This window comes from Talpa occidentalis, unplaced genomic scaffold, assembly GCF_014898055.3.
Source record: "Talpa occidentalis isolate TD23 unplaced genomic scaffold, MPIMG_talOcc4v2.1 talOcc4.7, whole genome shotgun sequence".
NCBI lineage: Eukaryota > Metazoa > Chordata > Mammalia > Eulipotyphla > Talpidae > Talpa > Talpa occidentalis.
In genome coordinates, this window is record NW_023605083.1 from 28,533,072 (window position 1) to 28,550,259 (window position 17,188).

Here is a 17,188-nt window from a genome sequence, read left to right on the forward strand (position 1 = left end):
CTGGACCAACAGACAGATTTAAGAATAGACCAAGCTGGCTGGCTTTCCTTTGCCCCGTGTCATTCAGGCCCAGTCATCAGCTTGCCATTACAACTGCCCTAAAATAAGCTCTTCACCTTAGGTAGCCCTCAACATGTAAGATGGCAGCACAAGAGGGGCAGCAGAACTCCAATGTGGTATACCAAATAAGCAGATTTTTTCATGTTTTTTTTTGTGTGTGTTAGAATGTCCATAGACAGCTGTCAAATAGATTTTAGGTTTGAAGCCTAATTTTTATATAATCCATAACTGACTGACTTGTGGGCCTTTTTATCAAATAGAATGACAAGTAGTCTAGTTAGTATTCTAAGTATGAAAAGAGTTCCAAGATAGGAACAACCTCGTGCGTTGATACTCTCTAGAATATTTTTAGCATTTCACTTAAACCTCTGTGGCAGTTTAGAACTTGTTTGGAATGCCACCCTCCCCAAATCCAGAAAGTTCTATTGGATTGAACTTTCTGCAGTAGAAACTGTTCTCCATAGAACCAGATAGAACCGTTCTTCAATAGAACTTTCTGCAATGCAGAAAATCTGCTGTGTCTAATTCAGTTGGCCACTAGCTATATGTGGTTATAGAGCACTTGAAATGTGGTTAGTGTGACTAAACAAATGACTTTTTAATTTTAGTTAATTTTAATCCTTTTTTATAGCTGGAGAACTTTTCTTATTTAATTTTGATCTAAATAGCCATGTGTTCTTTGGCTACCATAATAATGCCAATCTAGGAAATATTTACTCTTCCACATCTTAATTATAGATACCCTGATTCCTTTTCTTTTATTTTAAATTATAATTATAATAAAATTATAGAATATTTAGAAGAAAAGGGAAAATTCTGTTTAATACCCCTAGTTTCATGAGCCTAACATAATGGTTATCAATTATGCAGATTTTCAAGGTTTTTTTCCTGTGTGTTTTAAATGAGTTAAATACAACTTTATCTTACTTTATGTATTATAGAGGGATTTTTTTTTCACTTAATGTTGTGAGAGAAATAATTTTCTATAGTACTAAATAATATTCACAAGCTATTAGAGCTAATCATTGCCTATTTCTTAGATTGTGTTACCATAGTTTATTTTCTCTATTTTTGAAAGTTTGGTTCATTTTGTTTGGTTGCTTTTGTTTGGTTTTATGGTCACTATAAAATAATGCTGTAGTAAACATGTGAAAGCACATTATTATTTCTTCCCTTTAGAATACATTTATATGCCAAATTTTTGTCTTATTCAAGTAATGATTTACATAATGAATCACTTCACTATCACAGATTCATTCTGAAAATGTACTTTTCCACTTTTCATGTGAAAAATAGACTTTAAAACTGCCAAAAGGAAAAAAAGCCAAAACTTTTTTCTCTGCAGCACAATTAATGCAATAAATTATAAGACAGATTACTACCCTTCCCAACTAACAGTAAAAGTTGCTGATAAAATGTAATTGCATTCAGGGCTAGTGACATAGATCTTTGTTTTGCAAATGATCAATAAATTCCCAGGCATAAATCTTACAAAAAAATATTTTATATAGGCAGATAACCTAAAAATGAGAAAATTAACAAAATTTTAAAAATCCCATTTTATTTTGTCTTCTGTAAATACACAGTTATATATTGTTACAATTCCATACTACCTTTTATATACTTTAAAGTAATATCAACCCAGTTTGAGTAAACTTTCACAAATCTTATGATTAGTAATTTTCTGAATATCTGGTTTAAGACATTTTTTTTTAAATAATAAATTTTATTTTTATATTCCCCCATACAATTGCAAACGCCCCATTCTGACCCCAATCCTTCCCCTCCCGCCCCACCCCCAAAAAGTGTCTCTGGTTCATAGTTTTTTGTTGCTTTTGATTTTCACTTTCTTATATTCATTTTCCTGGTCCCTTATTTAAGTTTTCTAGATTCCTGCTATGAGTGAGACCATCCGGTATTTTTCTTTTTCTTTTTGGCTTATTTCGCTGAGCATGATCCCTTCCAGCGCCATCCATGTTGCTGCAAATTGCATGTGTTTATCTTTTTTGAATGCTGAGTAATATTCCATGGTATATATGTACCACATCTTCTTGATCCAGTCATCTATTTCTGGGCATTTGGGTTGTTTCCAAAGCTTAGCTATTGTAAACAGTGCTGCTATAAACATAGGGGTGCAGGTGTTCTTTGGAATGGATGTTTCTGTGTCCTTTGGGTAAATACCTAGGAGTGGAATTGCTGGATCATATGGAAGCTCTATGTTTAGTAGGTCCAGAAATCTCCACACAGCTCTCCACAGTGGTTGGACCAGTTTGCACTCCCACCAACAGTGCAGAAGAGTTCCTTTTTCTCCACACCCTCACCAACATTTGTTGTTGCTAGTTTTTTTAATAAGTGCCATTCTCACTGGTGTAAGATGGTATCTCATGGTAGTTTTGATTTGCATTTCCCTGATGACAAGTGATGTTGAACATTTTTTCATATGCCTGTTGGCCATTTGCATTTCCTCTTCAGAGAAGTTTCTTTTTAGCTCTTCTGCCCATTTTTTGACTGGATTATTTTCTTTGTTGTTGTTGAGTCTCATCAGCTCTTTGCAGATTTTTGTGATCAGTCCTTTATCATTAGTGTTGGGTGCAAAAATGTTCTCCCAGTTGGTGGGGTTTCTCTTTGTTTTTGTTATTGTCTTTTTGCTGTGCAGAAGCTCTTTAATTTGATGTAGTCCCAGCTGTTTATCTTTGCCTTCACTATCACTGCTTTGGGTGATGTGTCTGTAAAGATGTCTTTGATGTGCAAATCCCGTAGTGTTTCGCCTATATTTCCTTCTATGTATTTTATGGTTTCAGGTCTTATGTCTAGTTCTTTAATCCATTTTGAGTTGATTTTTGTGTATGGTGTGAGGTAGTGGTCAAGCTTCATTCTTTTGCATGTAGCGACCCAGTTTTCCCAGCACCATTTATTGAACAAACTTTCTTTGCTCCAATGCATAGTCTTTGCTCCTTTGTCAAAGATTAGTTGACCATAAATCTGTGGGTTTATTTCTGGATTTTCTATTCGATTCCATTGGTCTGTATGTCTGATCTTGTTCCAATACCATGCAGTTTTGATGATTATGGCTTTATAGTATAGTTTGAAGTCTGGGAGTGTGATGCCTCCATTTCCTTCTTTATTTTTCAGTAGAGCTTTGGCTATTCGGGGTTTTTGGTGATTCCATATGAATTTCATCAATAATTGTTCTATTTCTTTGAAGAATGACATTGAAATTTTGATTGGAATAGCATTGAATCTGTAGATTGCTTTTGGTAGGATGGCCATTTTAATAATGTTTATTCTTCCAATCCATGAGCAGGGGATGTCTTTCCATTTCTTTGTGTCTTCTTCTATTTCTTTTAACAGTGTTTTATAGTTTTCTTTGTATAGGTCCTTTACCTCTTTTGTTAGATTTATTCCCAAATATTTGATCTTTTTTGTTTCGATAATAAAAGGGATGGTTTTTTTGATTTCTTCTTCTTCAGATTTGTTGTTTGTGTATAGGAAGGCTACTGACTTTTGCGTGTTGATTTTGTATCCTGCCACTTTACTGAATTGATTGATGAGTTGAATTAGTTTTTCTGTGGAGATTTTGGGGTTCTCTATGTATATTATCATATCATCTGCAAATAGTGATAGTTTGACTTCTTCTTTTCCTATTTGGATTCCTTGGATGTCTTTCTCTTGTCTTATTGCTCTGGCTAGGACTTCCAGTATTATATTGAAAAGCAGTGGTGAGAGTGGACATCCTTGTCTTGTTCCAGATCTTAATGGAATTGCTTTCAGCTTTTCACCATTGAGAATGATACTGGCTGTTGGCTTGTCATAGATGGCCTTTATGATGTTGAGGTATGTTCCTTGTATCCCAAGAATTTCAAGGGCTTTTATCATGAATGGGTGTTGCACTTTGTCGAAAGCTTTCTCAGCATCTATTGATATTATCATATGGTTTTTATATTTCTTTTTGTTGATGTGTTGGATAACGTTGATTGATTTTCAGATGTTAAACCATCCTTGTGTCCCTGGAATGAATCCAACTTGGTCGTGGTGAATTATCTTATGGATACATTGTTGGATTCTGATAGCTAAAATTTTATTGAGGATTTTTGCATCAGTGTTCATTAGGGAGATTGGCCTGTAGTTTTCCTTTTTTGTGTTGTCCTTATTCGGTTTTGGTATTAGTATAATATTGGCTTCATAGAACGTGTTTGGTATTGTCCCTTCCTTCTCAATTTTTTGGAAGAGTTTGTGAAGGATAGGCACTAATTCGTCTCTGAATGTTTGGTAGAATTCATTTGTAAATCCATCAGGTCCTGGACTTTTGTTTTTGGGGAGGTTTTTGATTACCATTTCAATTTCGCTAATTGTAATTGGTCTGTTTAGGTGTTCTATTTCTTCTTTATCTAGCTTTGGGTGATTGTAGAGTTGTAGGAATTTGTCCATCTCCTCTAGATTGTTGAACTTGTTTCCATATAACTGTTCATAGTAGTTACTGATTATTCTTTTGATTTCTGCTGTGTCCGTTGTGATTTCTCCTCTTTCATTTATGATCCTGTGTATTTGTGCTTTCTCCCTCTTTTCCTTTGTGAGCCTGGCTAGGGGTTTGTCTATTTTATTTATTTTTTCAAAGAACCAGCTCTTGGTTTCATTGATCTTTTGGATTGTTTTTTTAGTTTCAATTTCATTTATTTCTGCTTTGGTTTTTATTATTTCTTTTCTTCTACTGGTTTTGGGGTTTTTTTGTTGTTCTTTTTCTAGATCTTTGAGCTTCAAGATTAGGTTGTTTCTTTGAGTTCTTTCTTGTTTCTTGATGTGAGCTTCTATTGCTATATATTTTCCTCTTATTACTGCTTTTGCTGCATCCCATACATTTAGGATATTGGTGTCCTCCTTGTCATTCAATTCAAAGAATTTTTTAATTTCTTCTTTGATCTCCTCGTTAGTCCAGTGGTCTTCCAGTAGTGTGGTTTTTAATCTCCATGAGGTAGGATAGTTCCTTGCCTTCTTTTTATGGTTTATTTCTAGTTTGATGCCTTCGTGGTCAGAAAAGATGGTTGGTATGATTTCAATCTTGGTGTATCTGTTGATGTTTGTCTTGTGCCCCAGTATGTGATCGATCCTGGAGAATGATCCATGTGCGCTTGAGAAAAATGTGTACTCCGTTTTTTTTGGGTTTAGTGTTCTATAGATGTCTGTTAAGCCCAAATGCTCTAGGTCCGTATTTAGAGCTTTAGTTTCTTTACTTATTTTTTGTCTTGTTGATCTATCCATTGTTGATAGTGGTGTGTTGAAGTCTCCCACTACGTATGTGTTTTCTCTGATGTCTGTTTTCAGAGAGGACAACAGTTGTCTGATATATTTTGGTGCTCTTTCGTTTGGTGAGTATATGTTAATGAGTGTTAATTCTTCTTGAAGTATTGTCCCCTTGATCATAATGTAGTGACCATTGGGGTCTCTTTTTCCCTTTTTGAGTTTGAAATCTGTTTTATCTGATATAAGTATAGCTGTTCCTGCTTTCTTTTTTGGCCCATTTGCTTGTAGGATTGTTTTCCATCCTTTGACTTTGAGCCTATTTTTATCTTTTGTAGCTAAATGTGTTTCCTGGAGACAGCAAAAGGTTGGGTTTTGTTTCTTAATCCAGGCTGCAACTCTGTGTCTTTTTATTGAAGAGTTTAGTCCATTTACATTTAGAGTTAATATTGATATGTTAGCATCTGTATTTGCCATTGTGTTTGTCTTTCCTTTGATTTTATTTATTTATTCTTTTAATAACTTTTTTTTTTTTGGTCTTCTTTCGTTGTTATTCGTCCCTCTGAGGTTCTGGCTTTAGGATTCCTTGTAGTATTTTTTGGAGTGGGGGTTTAGTCGTAATGAAATTCCGGAGTTTCTCTTTGTCTGGGAAGGTCCATATTCTTTCTTCATGGAGGAAGGAGAGCTTTGCGGGATAGAGTATTCTTGGTTGGCATCTGTTTTCTTGGAGTCTGTTGACTATGTCCCTCCACTCTCTCCTTGCCCGTAGTGTTTCTTCAGAGAAGTCTGATGTCAGCCTGATTGGTTTTCCTTTGAATGTTATCTGTTTCTTCCCTCTTGTCAGCTTCATTATTTTTTCCTTGTCCTGGATTCTTGGGAGCTTTACTATTATGTGTCTTGCTGTGTTTTTCCTTTCGTCGTGGAAGTTTGGTGTTCTTCTTGCTTCTTGTATATCAATTTTCAGCTCCTTCTTCGCATTTGGGGAGTTCTCTTCAATTATCTCCTGGAATATTTCCTCTGTTCCTACATCTCTCTCCTCTCCTTCTGGAATTCCTATAACTCTTATATTTCCTTTCCTCATGGAGTCAGATAGTTCCCGGAGTCTTTCTTCATTCTTTTTCCTTCGTACTTCTCTTTCCTTTTCTGTTTTGGTTCTTTTTATTTCTGTGTCTTCAAGAGTACTTATTCGTTCTTCCATTTCATCTATTCTGCTTTCATTGCTTTTCCCAGAGTTCTTTAGTTCCTCCATTAATTCTTTGATCTCCTGCATTTCTTTTACTTCCCTCTCTAGGGACTCAATTTCATTCTTCTGATATTGTTTTCCCTCTTTAGGGACTCAATTTCCTTCTTCTGATCTATCACTTTTTTAATCATGGCAATTTTAAATTCTCTTTCTGAAAGGCTCAGAAGTTCTTCCAAGTTGCTGTCGTTGCAATCTGGGAAGTGGTTTTCTTTTTGTGGTGTGCTTCTTTCCTGAGGAGTTGTTAGGTTGCGTGTGGTTCTTCTACTCCCTACTGTCTGTTTTCTAATTTGTCGTATGCATTGGGACACTGTGTTGCTCGGACTGGGTGGCATCTTGGGTGAACTTCTCCGCTCCCCTCTGGCTCCTCCAGGAGCCATCTCTGGCTTCTGGGGCAGCTTTCTGCTGGTTTTAGGCGGTTTTTACTGAAGAAATGTCCCTGTTCTAAAATGGCGAAGCGGGATGCAGTCCCTGCGCCTCTGGTTTCAGGCACACTCTTCTGCGCACCTGGTCTGCCCCGGACGTGGGTGTCTGCTCCCTCTGTGGGCTCAGACTGCTGGTCGGAAGGGGCCTGGCATGGGCTAACTTCCCGGCTGGCCACTGGGTCCTCCAGAAGCCTTCTGCCCTTTTCAAGCAGTCTTAAGAAATTTCCTGTTCTATGGGGTGTTAGTGACTTTTTTTTTCTGGTCGCTAGGTGGCGCCAGAGATCTCTCCTATTGTCCTTGGGGGGCTGTTTTTCGCCTCCCCCCACCCCGTGGGACAGGGAACAGAGTGGGAATGGTAGGGTAAACCTCAACAGCTTTGGGGTGCTGTGTCTGCCTTGTGCCCCACCGTCGTGGAGAACCCACGCCCCAAATTTCGTGCCCCGGGTCTCAGTTCCAAAGCCCTCAGGTCCAGGACGCGGGCTGTAGCCCAGTTCAGTGGCGCGGGAATGGCGCCTTTTGCACCCCGCTCCTGTGCCTGGGCGCCTGGTTCCTGCTCACTCAGGGAGGGACCTTCACCTCAGTGAGGACCTCCGCGCGTCTCCCCGCAAGTCTAGGTCGCAGGCGCGGGGACCTGGGCTGCTGCGATCCCGGTCCGCGTTTTCTTTTCAAGCGCGCCGAGCGTGCCGCTTTCCCGCGCCAGCCCGGGCTGTGCGCGCGTCTCCCGGGGTCTTTGTTCTTCTCTAATGGCGCCCGGAGCCGTTCGCTCACCGCCGCGGCGAATCCTGCAGGGTTCTCCACAGCTCCCGGTCACGGGGTGTGGTGGCTGCAATAGTTCCTTTCCACTCACAGTCCCGCTTGCTGCGTAGTTTGTTCTTGTGGGCCGTTTTAGTTTGTTGTTTCCCTCCTCTCTGCCGGTCGGAGAGTGCCGCCTCTGTGGGCGGGGGAGGGGAGCAGGGTTCTGCGCTTTCCTCCCTTCTGGTCCTCTTTTATGGCGACTTTCTTCTTCGGGTAGTTTGCTGGCGTCACCCATTTATCTTCCGTGTCCCACTTCTCACTGGGACCTGCCACTTTTCCTCCCTATTAACTTTTTTTAATGGGAGATCTTACTCGCAGCGTCTCCTCGCCGCCATGTTGCTCCGCCCCCTTGGTTTAAGACATTTTATATTTTTCATACTGGCAAGATGTCACATTACTTTAAATTTTCTTTTAAAATAAATTCTATCTTCAGATGGTTCTGACCAGCCAAGAGCACAGGGATCCTAGTTATAACGCAGATGAATTGAAAACCTAATATACTAAAGAGTAGAATCTTAAAAAAAAAAAAAAATCAAATGTTCCTAAATGTCTTTGTAACTTGCATTTTAGTCTCTGTTATATCTCCCTTTGTTTTTGAGTTCAGTTTTGTATTTGAGGGATTGAACATGGACTGAGTGACCTTGTGCTAATTAAACATTAGGTTATACATGAGAAACGTGAGACATTATTATGTACATTAGGTTATACATGAGATAATTTAATGTAACTGTTTTGAAAAGTGTTCTTTGCTCGTTCTGTATATGAAAAGTAGGCTTTAAAATGGGCCTAATGGAAAGAAATACAAGACTTTTTTTCTTCTCCCTCTCTGGCACAATGACTTTAATAATTTATGATATGAATTTGTTTTTCCTTCACATACAACAGTAAAAATGTTTGGCATGATAAAATAACTGTATTTAGGGATTTTATTAGCAATACCATCCGGGGACATAGATCTTCTCTTTGGAAATGGAACATAAGTCTCCAGATGGCTAATCACTGGGACTTTGTTCACAATGTGAATGAAGCACATTGCCAGAAAGTCGTTTCCAAAAAAAAAAATCAATAGTGTTTATACTGGAAATGTTTGTAAAAATGCTTGGAATACCATCAACTCTGTATGCACTTTGTGAATTATCTGGAGGAAAATATTTAAAACCTAATGGGTTTTTCTCTGCCACCCATTTAACCTCTTGCTTTCCTCTCCAATTTTTGAAGAATGCAAACTAATTCCAGCATTGGTATATACAATGTATCATTATGAGCTTGACTGTGCTTAAAAAAATAGGAATATTTCCAGGGACATATATAAATGGTAACCATTATTCATGCCTCTGTAAGGTTATTCATAAGGATAAGGAAGAGGTGTCTGTAGTTTGCTTATGCATGACTGTTGTGTTAAACCTAAGATTGGAAGATTTTCTGATGTGCAGATAGCAAAATTCATAGCTATATTTTTCTGAATTGCAGGTGGTTTTCATGAGCCTATGCAAAAGTTTTTGGGACTGCGGACTTGTCGCCCTAGATGATATTACAATAGAATTGGGAAGCTGCTCATCTCCAGGTAAGACTGTCATCATTTCTGCTCTCTTTGTCTCTCTGGCCTATAGGTGATATTTCCTGTTAATCTAAAAACATTCCATGGACATTTAATTTGTGCTAGTCCATCATTTACTTTTTTTTTGTTTGAAGTGCCTCTCAACAGAGCTGTGTAGTAGGCTTTGGAATTTAGAAATGATGACTGGATACAGTGTGTGACTTAGCACATGTGACTTGACCCCTGTGTCCTCACCTGTAGGAAAAGTAGTAATATCTGCATGAACATTGGGAATAGTACATATAAACTCCCCAGCATAGGGCCCGGCATAAAACAAGGCTTTAAGAAAATACTTCCTGAAACTTAGATAATGATAATTCAATAGGAAAAAACCTCCTATTATAATTATTATTGTTATTATTACTGTCTTATACAAATGCAGATTTTTCGATCAATACTGATGAAGTTGTTATTACACAAAAAATTTTTAAATAATATTTCCTAAGTGACTGATGTAATAAAGAAATGTAGGCTGAGCATTGGTGATAGTGACAAAATAAAGATGGTGACTAAGTGTTGGCCATTATATCTAATGAGGAAATGGTGCTCACCCCAACCCAACTCGTTGGTCTCTGTCTACCAGTTACCACCACTGCATATTATTAGTTCACATTTGTTAAGAACTTCATATTTTGGGCCTCCCTGGTGGCTCAGGAGTTAAAGATGCAGCACTATCAAGCTATTGCCAGCCACTGCAGCACAAGATCTATCCTCTGCCCTGGCCTGCCGGGGAGCTCACCCACATGGCGCAGCAGACCTCTCCTGTCTCGCCTGCTGCTCCCCTCAGCAGTGTATTTCAGTCAGTCTGCCTTTTCTGCTCCCCACTGTGTCTCTAGTGAATCCTTTCACCCACCACACCTTTGGCCTACACCCCAGCTCTTGTATGCATAAATAAATAAATCTTTGAAAAAAATTCCCACATTACAGATAAGAATACTAAGTCACAGAAGAATTAAATAAATTGTTCCACACAAGTTTAGCTAAGTTATGGCTATAGAACATTTAGTCTCTTGAATTCTGCCCTCCCTGCAAGGAAAAATAGGGTAGTTCTAGGATTCTCTTGACACGTTCTAAATTTCTAGAGAAAGTTCCTGCATTTGCAATTTTATTACTTTACATATTTCCATAGAGGCAATTTACCTCCAATTTTCACAGCTTTGTGAGTTCATTCACATAAATTAAATTATAAATCAGAGAAAGTTTCTTTCTCAAAGTTTCCCACAACTTTTGGATCTAGACTTCTCATTATTCTCTGCAGTTATGGCAAGCATCCAGACTCTAACTGGAGGCAAGAATGTAGTGGTGTAGGTGGGCTACCAGTGTGGGGCTGGCTCGCAAATGTATGGCATATGGGCGAACTCATTCATGCCGAGTGGGCTGACAGTGGGCCCTGGAATACATATTCATTGACAGCGCCTCAGCAATTGCAACACCTGCTATTTCCTTGTAGAGCGACTTCCACCTCCACCTGGAGAGTGTACTTTCGAACAAGATGAATGTACGTTTACTCAGGAAAGAAGAAACCGGAGCAGCTGGCACAGAAGGAGGGGAGAAACTCCCACCTCCTACACAGGACCAAAGGGAGATCACACTACTGGGGTAGGTGAGTTATGCCACATGGTGTATTTTTTAAGGAATGTTTCTAAAATAACATTCTGAGGGTCATTTACTGAATTTTGAAATGTGCAAATTTATGTCTTATGTCTAGAATGAACTGAGGTGATTCACACAAGGAACAATTCAATGTATACATTTTAACCTCATTCTTTCTGTTCGTTACACACTGGTATTGCTTGCTTCAAAGATCTAAATGGCCTTACAAAGATAAGCACACAAAGATAATTTAACTAGAAGTGGTTAAAAAATCAAAGATAGGGACAAAAGTGGGGGCAGGGGGAATGGTGATGTCAGTTGGCATAGAAATGTACTGGCAGGCAGTGGAGGAGACATGCAAGTTTGACTCCCGGTTTTCTAGCAGTAGGATAAGCACACAAGAAGCATCCTTCAAGGGGTGTAGGCAATAAGGGGCTGCATTTTCTGTAGAAAATGTATAAACTAGAATAAAATAGATTGAAATTTGATCTGCTTCCTGTTACCATGTGTCAGCAATTGTACATGAGGTCAACGACCAAATACACCTCATAGAATAGACCTTTCTCACTGTCCTGCAAATGTCACTTGCTATACCAGTTGGATGTTGTGTTTATTGTGTTCTTCTGGGGAGAAGGTTGATAGCAAAAACAGATCTGAGAAGAGGTGCCCTTAATAGGACCCAGGAGTGCTGAGGGACCCAGGAGTTCTTGACCTCTTTGCAGGAAGGAATTCACATGTGAGTCAGTATAGGTGAGTTAGCAATGAAACTTCATTGTAAATTAAAATGGTAGATTTATGAAAGGGGGGGGTAGGGACATTTGCACAGGAGCAAAAGGGTAGTGCTTAAAGGGCAAGAAGCTGTCTTTTGAAAGGGGCAGGATTATTAAGAAAAAGACACCTGCACCAACACAGGTGGGGAGTTTTGGGGTAAGTTCACGTTTTGCCAGAGCAAGAGGTATTTTTATAAAGCTTTCTTTAAGTGGAATTTCTCATTGTTCTTGGTGGAATTTTTCCCTTTGTAGTTAAGTACCAAAGACTGAAGTTTTTCTAACCTCCACTTCAGGCTTGCAGATCTTTCAATGATTGTGTTTAATCACTCCTATCTCTGCCTCAGGCTAGTCCGGGAGACCAACAGTCTAGGGACCGGATTGAGGTGTTTGTGTTTCCCAGCAGGTTGTTCTATTAGGGTTATAACACAATCAGTTTAAGTATCCAGGAATGCAGTTAGTGGATCATGAGGAGTGGATCACCTGTTAGTGGATCATGAGGAGTGGGTATAGGGAAAGCAATTCAGTGAGTTTTTAAAGTTCATTCTAAAGAAGGAATACAGTTCAGTGGTCAGAGTTTAATTCCGTTTATTCCTATATTTTCTAAGCTTCTATCACCCTAAAAGAAGAATGTGGTATGGTAAACTAGCGCAGGGGCATTTTCTGGGTAACAGGTCATGGAATGTCTTGAAAACTGAAGAAAAGACAAAGCAAATTAATAATCTGTGAAGGGAAGAAGTCTCTGAAAAGGCAAGACAGGTCACCTGTTATGGTTATAACAGTCCCACAAACTTTGAAGTTAGAGTTACCCATTTACTGTACATGAAATCCTGAAAAAAAGGTAGTTACTTAAAATCTCAGTTTCAATTATTCCATATAAAAATTAGAATAATTTCTATACTATAACATAATATAGCTACATACCCATTTGTCTACTTCAAAGAATGGTTGAGTTTTAAAACGAAGGGCCTTTTATTAGACTGCCTGGATTCAAATCTCCATTCTGCCTTTGAAGTTCTCTAAACCTCAATTTCCTTATCTGTATGTTAGGAATAATTATACCTACTCCATAGATTGTAGTGACATTTAGATAAGACAATATGTAATACATACTTGGAAACATCCTGGCATATTTATAATTTATTCAATAAATTATAATTCATTTGTTTATTCAACAAATATTTATGGAGTGACTGCTGTAAACACAGATGAACAAAACAGACAAAATAATTATTTGCCCCTGGAGCTTCTTTTCTCCTAGGTAAAGAAAGACAACACTACACTTAAGTATAACTTATGTAGCATGTAGAAGGTGAAAATTGCTACAGAAAAAAAAAAAAGTAGGAAGAGGGCTTGGCAATTGGGAGGAAGATATGGGTCAAATTAGCTAACCTAAATATCACAATAGAAATCCTTGAGAAGGTAACTGGAAAGTTAGCCAAGTGTATAGCTGGGAAGAAGTGTTCCAAGAAGAGAGAAGAGCCAGTGCAAAGCACACAGAAGTATGCATGCTCAGTGTGTCCTAGGAACGCCAGGAAGGCTGGTTTAGCTATCCAGAGTGAGCTGGGAAGAGCATGATAGGAAATGAGATCAGAGAAATGATAATAGATCAGACCCTGGAGGATCTCGTCACCAATCAGAAGGCCTTTGGATTTTACTTTACCTGAGATGGAAGGACACTGGAGAGTGAAAGTTTAGGGATTAAGTGATCTGACCTGGTTTTGAAAGAATCTCTCCGGCTATTATCTAAAGAAACTACTTGGGGTGAGAAGTGGGGCAAGAATATTATCACAGAACCCCGTTAGGAGGATAATGCAAGTAATCCAGTAAACCTATAATGGTGAATTTACCATAATGGTAGATTTACCAGTGACTGTGGATCAGACCTTATAGTAGCAATGGAGGTGGTGAGTTGTGGTCAAATTCTGGATGTATTTTGAAATGGAGTCAGCAGAATTTCTTGATGGATTACATAAGGTTGTAAGAGAAAGAGAGGAGTCAGGATGATTTCAATCATTTTATAGGTTGTAATAGGGATAGACTTTCACACCATTGCCTTGGCACCTTTTAAAGTAATTGGAGAACTGGTCCTGGCAAAGGGCAGTGGGTGAAAAAGGACTGAGACAGTAAGGCATCGAAGGATCACCACCAGTGAACATCAGAGACCCTCGCTTCTTACTGTGCCATGGGTGCCACACTTGCATGGTGGGTTCCACAGTGATTCCCTCCTCTAAGCCAACCTTTGTCTAAATGTGTCATATGGTCGAATGTCAGCTTCTTCCTCTGGGCTATTTTTAAGCACTAGATACAGTGCTGGGCACAGATTGCGGTTTATATGGCCTTAGGCTAGGAGTTGATCACTTCCTTTCCAGCACAGAGCCTTATTCTGGGGTGTCTGCTCCTGCTGTTAGCAGGTGCTTAAACTCTGGTTAATGCAAGTGTTCCTTTGTTATTTTGGTTTTAGCCCTAGGGGTGCTGGTGGCAGAATGTTGGAATATCCCAGCTTCAGCTTCAGCTTCCAGCAACTTTCATGAGGATACACAGGTGAATCAGCCTGTGTCTCCCCACCAATTCAGGCTCCAGCTGTTTATATTGAGAGCCTCAGGCTGAAGCCAGTGATCCTTGCTCTGCTCTTCGGCTCCTATAGTTCTCCAGCAGCGCACCCTCTGTCCTGGCTGCCAACTCTCTGCATCCCCTTATCTGGTGCCAGGTCTCAAGAGCTGGGCCGTTACCATGTTCTCCTGAATGAGCAACTGTAGGGCACTCTGCATAGCAGCCTGCCTTTAACTCTTGTGAGTTGTGCTGCTCTGGTATCACTGCAAACACAGTCTTTGAACGTTTTCCAACTGTTTTCTTCTGGACCATGGCTCCTCGTATGTGCTGTGGTCATCCCTTTTTCTTTCAGGGGTTTTGGTTTTGCTGCAATCTAGTTGTGAGCATTTGGAGGAGGTAAGCCCATCATCTTCACCCTGCCACCATATTCCCAGAATCTCAATTTCAATAATTTTGACCTGAGCAACTAGAGAAAGGGGTTATCAACAAATGAATAGAAAAGATTCAGTAGATAGGTTTGTGGGATCAAGAACTCAGTTTTAAATATATTAGATTTGAGATATCTAATGAATATGCAAGTGGAGAGGACAGTCTGGAGTTCAGGTAAGATGACTTAAGTAGGAATTTATTGGCATATGGAGGGCATTTAATGAAATTTCCAAAGGAGTACATGTAGACCCAGCTATAGTCCGATTACTAAATCTTGAGGCACTTCAAAATGAGAGAACAGAAAGAAGGGAAGGAAACTGAAAAGAGTGACCACTCATTGAGGCCACTCTTCACAGTGCTTATATCAAGTTGGGACTCAACAAAAGTCCCTTTCCCTCCTCCTTGTCTCCATGTCATCTCCTTTTTTGACTTTATCATTGTTGGCGATCACTGCTGCTGCTATTGTAATCCCTCCCATGCCAGTCTAGACAGAGTTACTTAATCATTCTATATTTGCATTCATTTTATCTTCCCAACTGGATTGTGACTTCAAGGGCAGGTCTTTGGATTAAGTATTAGCTTGCTAGGGCTGTCACAACAAAACACCGCAGACTGTATGACTTAAAGAACAGAATTTACTTTCTCATGGATCTGGAGGCTAAAAGTACAAGATCAAGGTATTGATAGAGTTAGTTTTAGTTTGTGTCCTCACATGGTCTTACCTCAGTCTGTATTGTGTCCTAATTTCTTCCTATGAAGACACCAGACATATTAGATTAGCCCCCCCCCCAAAAAAAAAAACACAATGTAATTTAATCTACCTCTTTAAAAGCCCTGTCTCCATATACCATCCCATTTTGAAATATTAGAGTCAGAGCTTCAAGGTATGAACTTTAGAAGGCCACAGTTGAACCCATGACAGAATCCCTCCCGAGTTAGTGCGGTGTGTTAAACACAGAAGGAGCAGAGTAAACTCTTAATAAAGTGCTAACCATCTAGCTTTGTTCTGATACCCACATCTTTATGTTAAAATAACTTAAACTTGGCCCTCCCTAGTGGCACAGGGGTTGGAGTCTCAGCGCTATCAAGCTATCATCAACCACTGTGGCCTGAGTTCTATCTCCTGCTAGGATGCTGACCCACATGGCACAGCAGACCTCTCCTGTCTCACCTGCTGCTCCCCTCAGCAGTGTGTTTCAGTAGATCTGCCTATTCTGCTCCCCATTCTGTCTCTGGTGAATCTTCTCACCCCCCGCACCTCTGGCATATACCCCAGTTCTTATGTGCAAAAATAATAAAAAAAAATTTAAAAATCTTTAAAATAACCTAAACTTGTTTAACTTGCAAAACATGCATAAATAATAAAAATAAAAATAAATTTCTTGTATGCATGAATAACAAAAAATAAAAATAAATCTTTAAAATAACTTAAACTTGATTAACTTGCAGAACATGTTCCTTCTCCCGATTTATACAAAATATGAAAAAATCTAACAAAAGCACATTCAGTAGATACTTCTTTCCTTATGTTTTCCCTGGTTTATAGGGATTCACATCAGTTAACTCGGAGAGGTATGTCTTTGTTTAAAGAAGGTGATATAATTGTGTTTGCTTTGTGTCTTTGAAAACTTTGAAGACTGTTTCAGCTGACTGGAGTAAAATTTCATAGAAAAAATGGTAAAGAAAAGGCTTCTTAGTGTACTCAAAATTTATTCCAAGCAAATACTTGATATATTAAATGAAATTCTCTGGTACACAACACAAGGAATTTAGCTTTTATTTTTTCTTCAGTAAATTGCTTCCAGAGTTAACTTCTTCATTCTTATTTCACCTGTTTCAACAGAAATATTTAAAAGTTCTCAAAACACCTTTCAGTGTTCTAACTAAAATGTTTTAAAGGGTATATCTTTTGGTTCATATGCAAACAACACAGATGAGGAGGCAAGTTTTGCTATGTTGTGCTCAGGGTACCTTTAGATATAACACTGAGTTGAATGCATTTTGATTTTGTTCTTAAAATTACTTTAGCAATTGTTTTATTGGGAAATAATAACTAGTGATCATTTATGGAACACTTATACTGTGCAGGCATTATGCTGGGACTTTTACATCTGTCTTAATCACTTTGAGCAGAAATAAGACCAGATACTTACACAGAAAACATTATTTCTCACTATTATGGAGGCAGGCAAGTCAGCTCAAGGTTCCAACAAATTCGGTGTCTTGTGAGCCTGCCTTCGGTTCATAGACAGCTGTCTTCTCACATGGTGGAAGGGGCAAGGGAACCTTCTAAGGTCTCTAGTAAGGATAATAATACCATTTGTGAATACTGGCTCTCATAACTTGTTCGGCTCTTAAAGCCCCACCTCCTAAAACCATCATCCTTGGTGTTAGGACTTCAACATATGAATGGGAAGGGGGACAAATATTTATTTAGTGCATGGCAATTCTCCCAACAAACTGTAAAGTTGGAGTTGAAAAAAGTGCCCACTTC

General features: G+C 39.0%; 1 protein-coding gene across 1 annotated transcript in view; it reads left to right on the plus strand.

Moving 5' to 3' along the window:
* The window catches only part of MAMDC2 (MAM domain containing 2), a 138,138-nt gene that overhangs the window by 102,103 nt on the left and 18,847 nt on the right, over positions 1-17,188 (plus strand). The window contains exons 10-11 of the mRNA XM_037494274.2: positions 9,226-9,319; positions 10,803-10,955. Coding sequence (XP_037350171.1) covers positions 9,226-9,319; positions 10,803-10,955 — 247 coding nt within the window. The remainder of the gene's footprint in view (positions 1-9,225; positions 9,320-10,802; positions 10,956-17,188) is intronic.